Source organism: Oncorhynchus tshawytscha, linkage group LG33 (genome assembly GCF_018296145.1).
Source record: "Oncorhynchus tshawytscha isolate Ot180627B linkage group LG33, Otsh_v2.0, whole genome shotgun sequence".
Classification (NCBI taxonomy): domain Eukaryota; kingdom Metazoa; phylum Chordata; class Actinopteri; order Salmoniformes; family Salmonidae; genus Oncorhynchus; species Oncorhynchus tshawytscha.
Window position 1 is genome coordinate 34,870,522 of NC_056461.1, and position 17,987 is coordinate 34,888,508.

A 17,987-nucleotide genomic window follows, 5' to 3' on the forward strand; every position below is an offset into this window, starting at 1 on the left:
TCAGACCAGGGGAGAGGACGTAGACAGCTACCTACCCTCAGACCAGGGAGAGGACATAGACAGCTACCTACCCTCAGACCAGGGAGAGGACATAGACAGTTACCAAGCCCCTCAGACCAGGGGAAGGCTAGACAGCTACCTACCCTCAGACCAGGGGAGAGGACATAGACAGCTACCTACCCTCAGACCAGGGAGGCATAGACAGCTACCGAACATAGACAGCTACCTACCCTCAGACCAGGGAGAGGACATAGACAGCTACCTACCCTCAGACCAGGGGAGAGCCTTAGACAGCTACCTACCCTCAGACCAGGGGAGAGGACATAGACAGCTACCTACCCTCAGACCAGGGGAGAGTTATTTGACAGCTACCTACCCTCAGACCAGGGGAGAGGACATAGACAGCTACCTACCCTCAGACCGGGGAGAGGACATAGACAGCTACCTACCCCCAGACCAGGGGAGAGGACATAGACAGCTACCTACCCTCAGACCAGGGGAGAGGACGTAGACAGCTACCTACCCTCAGACCAGGGGAGAGGACATAGACAGCTACCTACCCTCAGACCAGGAGAGAGGACATAGACAGCTACCTACCCTCAGACCAGGGGAGAGGACATAGACAGCTACCTACCTCAGACCAGGGGAGAGGACATAGACAGCTACCTACCCTCAGGCAGCATGTGAAGACAGTTCCTCCTGATGTTGAGTTCCCGTAATGAACGGAGCCTCCCCACCTGAGGGGGCAGCACCTGGATCTCATTACAGCTGATGTCCTACATGGGAAGACAGAAAGCAGGCTGTCACACACAGACACACCAGTAACAATATAGCTGCAGTGTTTTTTTATGTGCTCACCAGTTCCATCAGTTCTTTGGCCTTCCCAATCTCCTCTGGGACAGACAGTAGCTTGTTGTTGCTCACCACCAGCACTTTGAGAGGGAGGTTGAACAGGTATTTTGGCAATGTTGAGAGAAGGTTTCGGCTATAGAAACACAAAATACACATGTACAATATAGGCAGTATGAAATGGGGAAGGGCATTTCCTAGACGTTTTATCCTGTGTGCAAGGATAACATTAGGAAAAGATCAAGCAATGAATGTCTCCTCAATGGATTAACAAAATGTTAGTGAAACAGAGGAGACTGATATCCATGGCTGTGTTTACACAGGCAGTCCAATTCAGATTATTTTAACACTAAATTGGTCTTTTTTTTAAACCCCCTTTTTCTCCCCATTGTTTGTGCGCCGCCCCATGGGCCTCCTGGTCGCGGCCGGCTGCGACAGAGCCTGGGCTCGAACCCAGACTCTCTGTTGGCACAGCTAGCACTGCGATGCAGTGCCTTAGACCACTGAGCCACCCGGGAGGCCACTAAATCAAATCAAATCAAATCAAATGTTATTTGTCACATACACATGGTTAGCAGATGTTAATGCGAGTGTAGCGAAATGCTTGTAGTGTAGTGAAATGCTTGTCACTAATTGGTCTTTTGACGAATCAGATCAGCTCTTTCGCCAATAATTAGAAACAAGCTCAAATTGGGGTTGCCTTTATAAATGCAGCCTAACTGTGTCTAGGAAATGAACCGTTCAAAACAACATCACATAGTGTAGACCTCTTTCTTCCACTGTGTCTAGGAAATGAACTGTTCAAAACAACATCACATAGTGTAGACCTCTTTCTTCCACTGTGTCTAGGAAATGAACTGTTCAAAACAACATCACATAGTGTAGACCTCTTTCTTCCACTGTGTATAGGAAATGAACTGTTCAAAACAACATCACATAGTGTAGACCTCTTTCTCCCACTGTGTCTAGGAAATGAACTGTTCAAAACAACATCACATAGTGTAGACCTCTTTCTCCCACTGTGTCTAGGAAATGAACTGTTCAAAACAACATCACATAGTGTAGACCTCTTTCTCCCACTGTGTCTAGGAAATGAACTGTTCAAAACAACATCACATAGTGTAGACCTCTTTCTCCCACTGTGTCTAGGAAATGAACTGTTCAAAACAACATCACATATTGTAGCCTCTTTCTTTCACTGTGTCTAGGAAATGAACTGTTCAAAACAACATCACATAGTGTAGACCTCTTTCTCCCACTGTGTCTAGGAAATGAACCATTCAAAACAACATCACATAGTGTAGACCTCTTTCTCCCACTGTGTCTAGGAAATGAACTGTTCAAAACAACATCACATAGTGTAGCCCTCTTTCTCCCACTGTGTCTAGGAAATGAACTGTTCAAAACAACATCACATAGTGTAGACCTCTTTCTCCCACTGTGTCTAGGAAATGAACTGTTCAAAACAACATCACATAGTGTAGACCTCTTTCTCCCACTGTGTCTAGGAAATGAACTGTTCAAAACAACATCACATAGTGTAGACCTCTTTCTTCCACTGTGTCTAGGAAATGAACTGTTCAAAACAACATCACATAGTGTAGACCTCTTTCTCCCACTGTGTCTAGGAAATGAACTGTTCAAAACAACATCACATAGTGTAGACCTCGTTCTCCCACTGTGAAAGAGGGAATGGTCTGGCTACCTGATCCTGTGAATCCCCTGAAAGGAGAACTCCATACTGAGATAGAGCAGAACAAAAGTGAACATGGGCCCTTGTATTTCCTCTAGCCTGGTGATATCATGGTTGTACTATCTTATGATGCTTCTTAGATCGAGGACTCCACACACTTACAATAACATTACAGGAATGCACCTTGTGTAAGCTACCTGAGGCTTTTTTGAGCACGGTTATATTACAGACATTTAAAGGGCTACGGATAGCAGAAAGAACATTTGATATTGAGTCAATACTGCCATAATACTTAACTATACCAGGTCACTACAATGCTGATATCATGTTACAGTATGAGGTCATTGGGTCAACAGATCACGCCACATACTTCCATGAGTCATCACTGACCTTATGTTTAGATAGGTCAGCATCTGCAAGTTGATGATGGCTTCAGGGATGCATTTGATGCAGTTGTGGTAGAGGTTGAGAGACTCAAGGGGGGCGAACAGACACACCTCTGGAGGGATCTCTGTGAGCCTGTTCTTCGACAGATCTGGGGGAGGGAGAGACAAGAGACAGACAGCAGGTGAGGGTCATGGGTACACAGGGACTACATCCTGTCATACATGTATGGTCAAATTCTTCATCAAGTAGCACAGATCAGGTGTTGGCTACTGTATGTATCAGGATGTAATGTAAGAAAGGATCCAAACAGTCTCTCCAGAAGCTGCTGGACATTCTTAGAAAAAGGGGTTCTTAGGCTGACCCAATAGGAGAACCCTTTTTGGTTCCATGTAGAACCCTTTTGGGTTTTAAATGGAACCCAAAAGGGTTCTACCTGGAACCAAAAATATTCTTCACAGGGTTCTCCTATGGGGACAGCCGAAAAACCCTTTTAGATTCTAGATAGCACCTTTTTTTCCTAAGAGTGTCGGTTGGGTCGTAAGTAAACCTCTGGGAGAGTAAATTGATTCCACGCAGTCTTGACTGGTCAATATGTCTGAATGAGTGATCAATGGGAACATGGCATGTTTCTCAAAGACAGCTGAAATTATACTAGGCCTGAGCACAGTTCTATTACACACAGACTCTAGCACACAGTCATATCCATTTCCAGATCCAGTCACAGTCTTTCCCATATCGATATATCGATTCAATGAGAGCAGTCTGGCCAACTCCTCTGCTTGTGTCTGTGTAATAGCTGTTGACCCATACTCTTTCAAATTCTGCATCAAACCAAAATGAACCTATAGGTCCTTTGGTGTTTCGTGGACATTTGTGGTGCTGTTGCAGTGGATACTTTTATCAAGTAGATGCCAGGAATTTACTAGCCACAGGTTGGTGAACCGGAGACAGTTAATCAGTCAGAGTTCAGTCCTCATCATGAATGGCACATTATAATACCTTATAGGCTTCAATGACAGGTAATACTCTGCTAAGATGAGAGGTTAAGGCAGGGGTTCTCAAACTTTTTGGGGCCGGGGACCACTTTTGTGTTAGCAAATTCATCAGGGACCCCCTCATAATCACAACGCAACACGAGTGAGATAAGAATAGCCTACTAGGAGTTTTATTATGAATAGCCCACTAGGAGTTTTATTATGACTAGCCTACTAGGAGTTTTATTATGACTAGCCTACTATGAGTTGTATTATGACTAGCCTACTAGGAGTTTTATTATGACTAGCCTACTAGGAGTTTTATTATGACTAGTTAGGAGTTTTATTATGACTAGCCTACCTAGCCTACTAGGAGTTGTATTATGACTAGCCTACTAGGAGTTTTATTATGACTAGCCTACTAGGAGTTTTATTATGACTAGCCTACTAGGAGTTTTATTATGACTAGCCTACTAGGAGTTTTATTATGACTAGCCTACTAGGAGTTTTATTATGACTAGCCTACTAGGAGTTTTATTATGACTAGCCTACTAGGAGTTTTATTATGACTAGCCTACTAGGAGTTTTATTATGACTAGCCTACTAGGAGTTGTATTATGACTAGCCTACTAGGAGTTGTATTATGACTAGCCTACTAGGAGTTTTATTATGACTAGCCTACTATGAGTTGTATTATGACTAGCCTACTAGGAGTTTTATTATGAATAGCCCACTAGGAGTTTTATTAAGAATAGCCTACTAGGAGTTTTATTATGACTAGCCTACTAGGAGTTTTATTATGACTAGCCTACTAGGAGTTTTATTATGACTAGCCTACTAGGAGTTGTATTATGACTAGCCTACTAGGAGTTGTATTATGACGTCTGCAGTACATGACTAGACAAACCAAGCCTCGGGCCCGGGGAAAGTACATACATTGTAGGTTAATAATATTACATTGTATTGTAATACACAATTTAAACGCATTCTATGGATCCCTTGGCAAAAAAGTAGTTACATCTGTTGGTGGTAAAATGTAATATATATACAGTACCAGTCAAAAGTTTGGACACACCTACTCATTCAAGGGGTTTTCTTTATTTGTGCTATTTTCTACATTGTAGAATAATAGTGAAGACATCAAAACTGTGAAATAACACATGGCGTTTGTACTTGTGTACTATTGTGTGTACAGATGAACATGGTACCTTCAGGCATTTGGAAATTGCTCCCAAGGAGGACCTTTTTCTGAGGTCTTGGCTGATCTTTTTTGTTTTTCCCATGATGGCAAGCAAAGAGGCACTTCAAGAGTTTGAAGGTACACCTCCAATTGACTCAAATGAGCTTCTAAAGCCATGACATCATTTTCTGGAATTTTCCAAGCTGTTTAAAGACACAGTCAATTTAGTGAATGTAAACTTCTGACCCACTGGAATTATGATACAGTGAATTATAAGTAAAATAGTTTGTCTGCAAACAATTGTTGGAAAAAGACTTGTATCAGGCACAAAGTAGATGTCCTAACCGACAAACTATAGTTTGTTAACAAGACATTGGTGGAGTGGTTGAAAAACGAGCTTTAATGACTGCAACCTAAGTGTATGTAAACTTCCAACTTCAACTGTGTATATATATATATATATATATATATTTATAGATCTGCACCCCCTGCAGTACCGCTGACCCCACTTTGAGAACCCCTGGTGTAAAGAGACTATAATTATGTTGCCCTCGTTCACAGTAATATTTTGCTGAATTAATTAGACTCACAGGGCTTACTCATTTCATGGGTCATGAAACGGTGCGTAATGAGAAGAATGATTGATAAAGAGAGGTGAAGAGAACAGAATCGAGACAGACAGCCGTGAAGAACACGTCACTGCCCCTTTCAGATAAGATTGTATGGTTGTGATGCAGTAGGCCCATCCCTCTGTCCAATAATTGATGTGATGGCGAGTGGAGTGCCTGGCACATTGTACTGTGCCCCTCCTCAGCCTCCGCTCTAGCCTCAGCTCGATCCCCAGCTGTGCTATCTGGCAGCCACCACTGCCTCTCGGAGAACCAATAATGTCTGGAGGAAGAGCCTCCTCCTCCACCCCCTGGAACAGACTCACTGCAGCTCCTCCATTCACAAATGACACGGTCTGCAATACAGCTACTGTACCTACCTACTGCACCACTCTCCATTCACAACAAGCTGCCTACTCTAGTTTACCACCTCCTCAATTCCTCACACACTATTCTACCACAACCACACTGTGCGTTACAAACAACTGATATTCCGTCACATGGTTCATGCACAATGTGGCATGATCACTATAGCTATGTTCACTGTCCATTCTGTCTATTCTAACAACGTCTACATACAGTATCTCCCTGTGAACGTAACTGTAATGTAAGAGGCCTATCAGGGTCTGATCCCATACATGAGTAGTCTAGGCTCTGCATGTGTCCCTCACTCTATGAAGGAGAGTTCTGCAGTGCTCCGTGAAGGAACTGTGAAGGCCCTGGCTACCGATACCATGGCAACCACACGCAGAGAGGAGGGGAGCGGCAAGCAACTGAATCTGCAAGACGCTCACATGAGGGGACGTGTCTATATGCCTTGATATGCATGTCTGTGTTTGCTTCAGTAGTGCATGCTTGCAGGCAAAGGAGGAAAGGAGGTTGTGCTGATGCAACTGATTTCTAAATGAAACTAAAACAAAGGTCCTCAAACACAGAGGGAGTTGGTTCCTGAGCAATCTAACAAACTGGTCTCAGCCCTATGCCTGTATGTAGGAGTGAGTGTTCAGCATGGTGAGTAGGAGGGTGTTGTCTGCCAAAACAATGCTGGCTATTTAATTAGAGGGCAGAGACGGCAGGGCTAAAGCTTTATCTCTAGGCCAATCACAGGTCTTGGCAGACTACTTGATATTATGGCCTTGTTTTTCTCTCAACACTAATCTCAAAGCCAAGACTGCATAAAGATGCCCAACGGATCCATGCATTTAAACAAGCTCAAATCCAGATATTTGATTGTCTTTCTGTACATTCTTAACCTGCAAAAGCCCAACCAGGATAAATTCCAATTGCATCTCCTCCACTCATGAGAGACATATTCCTTTCTTTCAGTTTTTCTGGGAATTACTAGTCAGGGAAATGATAATAGGAACCTGGGGCTACCATCCAGTCAGATCTCACATGGCAGAGACAAGACATCAAAGGAAAAGTGGGATCACAACAAGCATCAATGCTAGTCAGACCCCACTGCTTATCACACACATTGTAGCACAGTATTGTAGCTCTGTTCAGAGAGAAAGAGCTGTTTTGGACGAACATAAGGGGGCCATCTCTGAGGAAGCCTGTTACAAATTGCAGCATTTACTGTGTGGGAGACATTTCCATAATGAAGTGTTTGTGTTTAACTCCGTTCCTGAGGCAGAGTTCTGAGGCGGGAAGATGGATACATCATTCCTCCATCACACAGCTAATGAAATGTGACAAAAACTCCAAGAACCTCCTCAGAGTTAGGGCTGGCACAATTACCATATAACCGCCGGTTATGGATGTAGACGGTCATGAAATAAAATAACAGTCTTAACTGTATAAAAATACAGTTTAAAAATAGAAAAATCCTTTGACCTCATGGCTTGGTTTTTGCTCTGACATGCACTGTCAACTGGGTGTGTGCCTTTCCAAATCATGTCCACTCAATTGAATTTACAACAGGTGGACTCCAATCAAGTTGTATAAACATCAAGAATGATCAATGGAAACAGGATGCACCTGAGCTCAATTTCGAGTCTCATAGCAAAGGGTCTGAATACTTATGTAAAGTTATTCCTGTTTTTTATTTATTGACAAAAAAATCTAAAAACATGTTTTCTCTTTGTCATTATGGGGTATTGTGTGTAGATTAATGAGGGGGGGAAATTATTTTATACATTTTAGAATAACGCTGTAACAAAATGTGGAAAAAATGAAGGGGTCTGAATACCTTACGAATGCACTGTAATAAGTCAGTGTCCTCACAAATGGTGTAGAATAATGCTAATTACCTTGACAGGTGAACAGATTACTGACCATTTCGAATGCCACCATACCTTCTCCGCTATGCAATCTGGGTCCAGAGCTGGTCATGGGTGCACCTCAGCCACGTTCAAGGTTCTAAACGACATCATAACCGCCATCGATAAGAGACATTACTGTGCAGCCGTATTCATCGACCTGGCCAAGGCTTTCGACTCTGTCAATCACAACATTCTTATTGGCAGACTCGACATCCTTGGTTTCTCAAATGATTACCTTGCTTGGTTCACCAACTACTTCTCTGATAGAGTTCAGTGTGTCAAATCGGAGGGCCTGTTGTCCGGACCTCTGACTGTCTCTATGGGTGTGCCACAGGGTTCAATTCTCGGGCTGACTCTCTTTTCTGTATACATCAATGATGTTGCTCATGCTGCTGGGGATTCTCTGATCCACCTCTACGCAGATGACACCATTCTGTATACTTCTGGCCCCTCCTTGGACACTGTGTTAACTAGCCTATCTATCACAGTGCCATCCGTTTTGTCACCAAAGCCCCATACACTACCCACCATTGCGACCTGTACGCTCTCGTTGGTTGGCCCTCGCTTCATACTCGTCGCCAAACCTACTGGCTACAGGTTATCTACAAGACTCTGCTAGGTAAAGCCCCGCCTTATCTCAGCTCACTGGTCACCATAGCAGCACCCACTCGTAGCACGCGCTCCAGCAGGTATATCTCACTGGTCACCCCCAAAGCCAATTCCTCTTTTGGTCATCTTTCCTTCCAGTTCTCTGCTGCCCATGACTGGAATGAATTGCAAAAATCTCTGAAGCTGGAGACTCACATCTCCCTCACTAGCTTTAAGCACCAGCTGTCAGAGCAGGTTACAGATCACTGCACCTGTACATAGCCCATCTGTAAACAGCCCATCTATCTACCTACCTCATCCCCATACTGGTATTTATTTATTTATTTATTTTGCTCCTTTGCACCCCAGTATCTCTACCTGCACATGCATCTTCTGCCGATCTACCATTCCAGTGTTTAATTGCTATATTGTAATTACTTCGCCACCATGACCTATTTATTTCCTTATCTTACCTCATTTGCCCTCACTGTGTATAGACTTTTTGTTTTCTTTTGTTCTACTGTATTATTGACTGTATGTTTTGTTTATTCCATGTGTAACTCTGTGTTGTTGTATGTGTCGAATTGCTACGCTTTATCTTGGCCAGGTCGCAGTTGCAAATGAGAACTTGTTCTCAACTAGCCTACCTGGTTAAATAAAGGTGAAATAAAATAAAAACAAATAAAAAAATAGATCCACTTCATCAGTGAGAAGGAATGCCAGTTAATCAGCTAGGGTGTAATTAGTGATTACCATAATAGTGAGGAGTCTTTTCCTGCCTCTCACCAGTCAGCCACCAAACCCACAGCAGTACCAGCCCTGTTCCTCTCCTCCCGCCTGCAGGAAACCTGGGGACCTCATTAAATATTCAGATGGCAGCACATTCAGTGATGTCAGAATACAATTGGAATGCATATGAGAGACAGAGTGATAGACAGGAAGAGTGTGAAAGAGTGAGAAAGGGCTATAGGAAGAATGTGAGAGAGAGAAAAAGAAACAGAAAGAGGAAGAGAGAGAGACGGAGAAAAGCAAGTGAAAGAGAGAGAAACAGAGAGAGAGCAGGCCTAGATTCCAGCCCATCTTGGATAGAGAGTGGAGCCAGCCCCCACACATCATCATGACAGGTGGGAAAGGGGGTGTCCCCACACCAAACTGTATTACCCACCACTCCTGCTCCCCATTCTATATGTATATGTGAAATCCCCTTCCTGCATGCTCCATGTCCCATTGATTTTCTCCGCACCCTATCCATCAACATGGCTGTGGACATTTAGAGCACAACAGCAAGAGGAATCATTCAGAGCAACACAGGAGAAGCAGACAACAGTTCTTCAACCTAAGATAATGCAAATGCACAAGCCCCATTCTTTTCACGGACAGAAATGAATGATCTAGTAATGATATAATGCATGTTCGTTAGTGATAATCATTTTAACAAGGATCAAAGCAGAAGTGTCCTAGACCTGGCAACGCAGTCCTCGGCTTTGGCATGTGACGTGACAAAGCAAATTCGACAGACATGTCATAATGTTCCTCATACAGACAGGCAGACTTGCAGCATGGAGAGGCAGTGATGGGAACCCCATGTGACAGTGACATCTCTCATCCTCAACCTCCTGTCCCTCACTGCACAGCCAGAGAGAAGGGGCCCGTGATGCCTTAGAGGACTGCTGTATAACCCTGGTCTGCCTGGCTACATCACAGAGAGCTAGCCAGGCAAATACACCAATATCTTATACCAAGCCTAATGGTGGTGGGCTAAGGCACAAACACATCAACCCCTGTTACTGCCAGTAATTTAGCTTGTAGAGAAGTCACAGTGCCCTATTTCACAGTGCCTTTCAGGTGGAGGGCTGTGTGGAGGGGCTGATGATGGAGGGGGCAGGGGGGAAACCTATCGTCTCAGCTGTGTACCAGAGGGGGTATAATCCCCCCGCCCCATGTCACTCCTCCAGGGACCTCTCTATCCACAGCAGGGTCACCCTCTCAGTGGAAGATGGGGAGAGGAGAGGGAGAGGGGGTTGGCATATATCACTCTATATCACACTATATCACTCCCACTCACAACCTGAGGATGTATCATTACAACTCCCCAGAGACCGAGCTGCAAATGGATGCTTGTAGGTCTCCTCCATTACTCCATCAGCCAGAGAGGACAAAAAGGCCCACGGTATTGCTTTGGGGCAGTAGACCCCAACAGAGATACAACCCCCTCCCCTTGTTATTCACCCCAACCTTGGGCTACGTCCTTTATTTTGAGGTGATTTAGTCTGTATGAAAAATACTCCTGACCAAGGTCAGAAGATAATGTAAAGATAATGTAAAGATAATGTTTGACCTTGCGCCCAAATCGCATCAACATTTTGAAGATTGCGAGTCGATTCACTCTGACAACTGTGATGAATTAGGCCTGGTCACACACAGTTAAGAAAGATTAACATTTTCTAAAGAAACAGTGTGTTGATTCACACAAACATTCCCATATACTCATGCCTTAAACACACACATGCACTCTGATGTGTGTGTGTGTCACATTCTGACCTTTATTCCTTTGTTTTGTCTTTATTTAGTATGGTCAGGGAGTGAGTTGGGGTGGGCAGTCTATGTTAGTTTTTCTATATTTTCTATTTCTGTGTTTGGCCTGATATGGTTCTCAATCAGAAGCAGTTGTCTATCGTTGTCCCTGATTGAGAACCATATTTAGGTAGCCTGTTTTCCGGGTGGTTATTTTCAGTCTTTGTGTGTCTGCACCAGATAGAACTGTTTCGGTTGACACTTTGTTGTTTTGTATTTTTGAAGTGTTCAGGTTCTTATTAAAAAGATGAACACTTACCACGCTGCGCTTTGGTCCGATCCTTCTTCCACCTATGAATGCCATTACAGTGTGTGTGTGATGGGGATGTGTTTCTGCTGATGCAGGTTTAATTGGCCCATTTGAGCCTGTGTGTGATGGAGCCTGAGCTCTGGATAATCATGGGCTAACACAGTAATTACAGACCTGTGTGAGGAGCTGTACAGCCCCTGGTAAAGACACACACACACAGACATACACAGCCCAGCTCAATTATGACATATTACTTACGATTACAGCAGCTCCATCAGCACCAATTAAACTATTTAGCAACACATTCATACGAGTCCATAGCTATTGGGAAGTACTGTATGTAGAGTCACACATGGATTCAGGAACATACACATATTGATCTCTGTTCTCTCACACACGAACACATAGTCTCCTGTCTTTATCTCTGTCTCTCACACACAAACACATACACATCTAGACAGACAAAAGTGCTCTCACACACACACACACACACACACACACACACACACACACACACACACACACACACACACACACACACACACACACACACACACACACACACACACACACACACACACACACACACACCCTAATGTGAGGCTTAAGGCACAGCTTCAGCAGCCAATAAAGGCTTTGCTGCCAATTCTGTGCTGAAAGCTAGTCTTCCAACATGCATCATTCATGTTGTACAGTGTAGGTGAGCCTTGATTTCAAATACATGTGTCTACCCATGTAACCGGCTCATCCCTATTCTGTGATGTCGGAGCGCTGTATGGGAGCGGTGAGAGAGCAGCCCCCCAGCACACAAGACCAAGCTCCCCTAACTCTGACTTTCAGCAGAACAACAAATCCCAGACAGACACATGAATCTGAGGGCCCACAGACACAGACTTGGAGACAGACAGACTATAGAGTGGAGGAGACAGACTGGCCAGACAGACATGAGGGAGAGGTGAGGAGACAGACTGGCCAGACAGACATGAGGGAGAGGTGAGGAGACAGACTGGCCAGACAGACATGAGGGAGAGGTGAGGAGACAGACTGGCCAGACAGACATGAGGGAGAGGTGAGGAGAGAGACTGACTATAGAGTGGAGGAGACAGACTGGCCAGACAGACATGAGGGAGAGGTGAGGAGAGAGACTGACTCAGGCAGCTCTCTTTTGATGATATGTGCAGGAAGACAACAGTTGGTGGATGTGCTGTGAATCTAAAGGCTCATCTCTCCCATTAAATCAACCAAACTGACAGACACGTTCAAAGTCTAAACATTGTCAGCCCTTCTCATATGTTGCCTGAAGCAGTAGTTGACTATTCCCCTTTCCCCCTGAGGGGAAGACCAGGGTTGGCCCAGGCCCACTTCTAGACTTAGACCTGGAGGTTATGAAGGGGACCCCCTGCTGGACTCAACAAAGGTCTGGCCACTCGTGTTTGGGGAACATTTGAAGCACACGGGTTGATGGGGAAGGGGGTGGGGAGAAGGGTGATGCTTTGCTTTTGTGATGCTGTCCATTTGTCTGTCTCCATCCTTGCCTCTGACCAAACGCCATCTGTGGCATAAGTAGGCAGCCATGCAGACATACAGGCAGACATCTGTTAAGGCCCAAAGAGCTCAAGCAGAACAGGGCCGGCAAGGCTGACTACCCTCCAACCAAACCACTAGGCTGACTACCCTCCAGCCAAACCACTAGGCTGACTACCCTCCAGCCAAACCACTAGGCTGACTACCCTCCAGCCAAACCAATAGGCTGACTACCCTCCAGCCAAACCACTAGGCTGACTACCCTCTAGCCAAACCACTAGGCTGACTACCCTCCAGCCAAACCACTAGGCTGACTACCCTCCAGCCAAACCACTAGGCTGACTACCCTCCAGCCAAACCACTAGGCTGACTACCCTCCAGCCAAACCACTAGGCTGACTACCCTCCAGCCAAACCACTAGGCTGACTACCCTCCAGCCAAACCACTAGGCTGACTACCCTCTAGCCAAACCACTAGGCTGACTACCCTCCAGCCAAACCACCAGTATGACTACCTTCCAGCCAAACCACTAGGCTGACTACCCTCCAGCCAAACCACTAGGCTGACTACCCTCCAGCCAAACCACTAGGCTGACTACCCTCCAGCCAATCCACCAGTATGACTACCCCCAGGCAAACCACCAAGCTGACTGACTACCCCCCAGGCAAACCACCAAGCTGACTGACTACCCCCAGGCAAACCACCAGGCTTGACTACACCCCAGTCTAACCACCAGGCTTGACTACACCCCAGTCTAACCACCAGGCTTGACTACACCCCAGTCAAACCACCAGGCTTGACTACACCCCAGCCAAACCACCAGGCTGACTACCCCCAGCCAAACCACCAGGCTTGACTACACCCCAGCCAAACCACCAGGCTGACTACCCCCCAGCCAAACCACCAGGCTGAAGCCTCTTCATCAAGTCAGGAAAGGACATTCAAAGTCTAACCACTAGGCAGGTAGCCAGCTGGTGGTTAGAGCGTTGGACTAGTAACCGAAAGATTGCTAGATCGAATCACCGAGCTGACAAGGTAAAAATCTATTGTCCTGCCCCTGAACAATGCAGTTAACCCACTGTTCCTAGGCCGTCATTGTAAATAAGAATTTGATGACTTGCCTAGTTAAATAAAGGTTAAGAATAAATAAAAATCTAGTGGAAATGACTCAGTCCTGCCTCCAGGACAAAACTCATCCCAATAAACATCAACCTGCGGACTAACATTGAGTAGTATCACTTAATACGAAGCAGCATAGAATGTATACAATCATTTGTTTTGAACTGACAATATTCTGTGACTGTCAAAGTACAATCTTAATTTAGAGAGTAGTAGTGATGGGGGTGGATAAATCGATACTGTAACATATTGGGACATTATTTCCTATAATATGTCGTATTGTTTTGACAATATCAGAATATTGTTTTTGCGCTAGTTGGCTGTACCTGCACTAAAACTCAATTTTAAATAGAGAGACAATTAGTTTTCAGCATTTCTATTTCCATGACTGATCAAAACTCTCATGGCTCACTCTACAGCAGACATATGGGGAACAATATGTTTGGAACATTGAAACATAAAATCACAGTATCGAATCACAATACATATAGAATCACAATACATATAGAATCACAATACATATAGAATCGTGAGTATCACAATACATATAGAATCATTATAATCACAATACATATAGAATCATTATAATCACAATACATATAGAATCATTATAATCACAATACATATAGAATCATTATAATCACAATACATATAGAATCACAATACATATAGAATCGTGAGTATCACAATACATATAGAATCACAATACATATAGAATCACAATACATATAGAATCATTATAATCACAATACATATAGAATCATTATAATCACAATACATATAGAATCATTATAATCACAATACATATAGAATCACAATACATATAGAATCGTGAGTATCACAATACATATAGAATCATTATAATCACAATACATATAGAATCGTGAGAATCAGAATACATATAGAATCATTATAATCACAATACATATAGAATCACAATACATATAGAATCGTGAGAATCAGAATACATATAGAATCATTATAATCACAATACATATAGAATCGTGATAATCACAACACATGGAATCCTGAGAATCACAACACATATAGAATCGTGAACATCACAACACATATAGAATCGTGAACATCACAACACATATAGAATCGTGAACATCACAATACATATAGAATCGTGAGAATCACAATACATATAGAATCGTGATAATCACAATACATATAGAATCGTGATAATCACAATACATATAGAATCGTGATAATCACAATACATATGGAATCATGAGAATCACAATACATATGGAATCGTGAGAATCACAACACATATAGAATCGTGAGAATCACAATACATATAGAATCGTGAGAATCACAATACATATAGAATTGTAACGGTTTTCTAGTGGTGATGAAGGAGAGTCGGACCAAACTGCAGCGTGTCGATTGCGATCCATATTTATTAAACAAAACGTAAACACGACTAAACACTAAACACTACAAAACAATAAACGTAATGAAAACCGAAAACAGCCTATCTAGTGCAAACTAACAGAGAGTACAAGTAAGACACTAAGGACAATCACCCACGACAAACTCAAAGAATATGACTGCCTAAATATGGTTCCCAATCAGAGACAACGATAAGCACCTGCCTCTGATTGAGAACCACTCCAGACAGCCATAGACTTTGCTAGACAACCCACTAAGCTACAATCCCAATACCACCACCAAAACCCCAAGACAAACACACCACAATTACAAAAACCCCATGCCACACCCTGGCCTGACCAAATACATAAAGATAAACACAAAATACTTTGACCAGGGCGTGACAGAACCCCCCCCCTAAGGTGCGGACTCCCGAACGCACCTCAAAACAATAGGGAGGGTCCGGGTGGGCGTCTGTCCATGGTGGCGGCTCCGGCGCGGGACGTGGACCCCACTCATTTAATGTCTTAGTCCCCTCTCCCTTCGTCCCTGGATAGTCCACCCTCGCCGCCGACCATGGCCTAGTAGTCCTCACCCAGAACCCCACTGGACTGAGGAGCAGATCGGGACTGAAGGACAGCTCGGGACCGAGGCAGCTCGGGACTGAGGGGAAGCTCAGGAGTGAGAGAAAGCTCAGGAGTGAGAGAAAGCTCAGGAGTGAGAGGAAGCTCAGGAGTGAGAGGAAGCTCAGGAGTGAGAGGAAGCTCAGGAGTGAGAGGAAGCTCGGGAGTGAGAGGAAGCTCGGGAGTGAGAGGAAGCTCAGGAGTGAGAGGAAGCTCAGGAGTGAGAGGAAGCTCAGGCAGGTAGATAGATCTACCAGCTCCTGGCTGGCTGGTGGTTTCAGCAGATCCTGGCTGACTGGCAGATCCTGGCTGACTGGCAGATCCTGGCTGACTGGCAGATCTGGAAGAGTCTGGTTGACTGGCAGATCTGGAAGAGTCTGGTTGACTGGCAGATCTGGAAGAGTCTGGTTGACTGGCAGATCTGGAAGAGTCTGGTTGACTGGCAGATCTGGAAGAGTCGGGTTGACTGGTAGATCTGGAAGAGTCTGATTGACTGGCAGATCTGGAAGAGTCTGATTGACTGGCAGATCTGGAAGAGTCTGGCTGACTGGCAGATCTGGAAGAGTCTGGCTGACTGGCAGATCTGGAAGAGTCTGGCTGACTGGCAGATCTGGCGGCGCTGGGCAGACTGGCGGCACTGGGCAGACTGGCGGCGCTGGGCAGACTGGCGGCGCTGGGCAGACTGGCGATGCTGGGCAGACTGGCGGCGCTGGGCAGACTGGCGGCGCTGGGCAGACTGGCGGTGCTGTGCAGACTGACGACGCTGGGCAGACTGACGACGCTGGGCAGACTGACGACGCTGGGCAGACTGGCGGTGCTGGGCAGACTGGCGGCTCCGTGCAGACTGGCGATGCTGGGCAGACTGGCGATGCTGGGCAGACTGGCGACGCTGGGCAGACTGGCGACGCTGGGCAGACTGGGGGCACTGGCGGCGCTGGGCAGACTGGCGGCACTAGCTGCTCCATATAGGCTGACAGCTCTGGCGGCTTCTTACAGACTGACCGCTCTGGCGGCTCCGTGCTGACTGGCAGCTCCTTGCAGACTGGCAGCTCCTTACAGACTGACAGCTCCGTGCAGACTGACAGCTCCGTGCAGACTGACAGCTCCTTGCAGACTGGCAGCTCCATGCAGACTGGCAGCTCCATGCAGACTGGCAGCTCCATGCAGACTGGCTGCTCTATGCAGACTGACAGCTCTGGCTGCTTCATGCAGACTGACATCTCTGGCTGCTCCATGTAGACTGGCTGCTTCATGCAGACTGGCAGCTCGGGCTGCTTCATGTAGACTGACAGCTCTGGCTGCTCCATGCGGACTGACAGCTCTGGCTGCTCCATGTAGACTGACTGCTTCATGCAGACTGGCAGCTCGGGCTGCTTCATGTAGACTGACAGCTCTGGCTGCTCCATGCAGACTGGCAGCTCTGGCTGCTCCATGTAGACTGGCTGCTTCATGCAGACTGGCAGCTCGGGCTGCTTCATGTAGACTGACAGCTCTGGCTGCTCCATGCGGACTGACAGCTCTGGCTGCTCCATGTAGACTGACTGCTTCATGCAGACTGGCAGCTCGGGCTGCTTCATGTAGACTGACAGCTCTGGCTGCTCCATGCAGACTGACAGCTCTGACTGTTCTGAACAGGCGGGAGACTCCGGCAGCGTAGGAGAGGAGAAAGGCTCTGGCTGCGCTAAACAGGCGGGAGGCTCCGGCAGCGCTGTAGAGGAGAAAGGCTCTGGCTGCGCTAAACAGGCGGGAGACTCCGGCAGCGCTGGAGATGAGGAAAGCTCTAACAGCGCTAGATAGGCGGGAGACTCCGGCAGCGCAGGAGAGGAGAAAGGCTCTGGCTGCGCTAAACAGGCGGGAGGCTCCGGCAGCGCTGTAGAGGAGGAAGGCTCTGGCTGCGCTGAACAGGCGGGAGGCTCCGGCAGCGCTGTAGAGGAGAAAGGCTCTGGCTCTGCTAAACAGGCGAGGCACACTGAA

At 45.8% G+C, this 17,987-nt stretch overlaps 1 protein-coding gene across 5 annotated transcripts in view; it reads right to left on the reverse strand.

Moving 5' to 3' along the window:
• The window catches only part of LOC112231284 (leucine-rich repeat and calponin homology domain-containing protein 2), an 80,453-nt gene that overhangs the window by 40,219 nt on the left and 22,247 nt on the right, over positions 1 to 17,987 (reverse strand). For 4 of the 5 annotated variants that reach the window (XM_042311077.1, XM_024397960.2, XM_024397959.2 and 1 more), the window contains exons 2-4: positions 2,933 to 3,077; positions 859 to 985; positions 671 to 776 (exon numbers count right to left, since the gene is read on the reverse strand). In XM_042311077.1, coding sequence (XP_042167011.1) covers positions 671 to 776; positions 859 to 985; positions 2,933 to 3,077 — 378 coding nt within the window. Of the gene's footprint in view, positions 1 to 670; positions 777 to 858; positions 986 to 2,932; positions 3,078 to 9,296; positions 11,065 to 17,987 lie in introns of those variants that run through there. The other variant, XM_024397961.2, reaches the window with a different exon arrangement.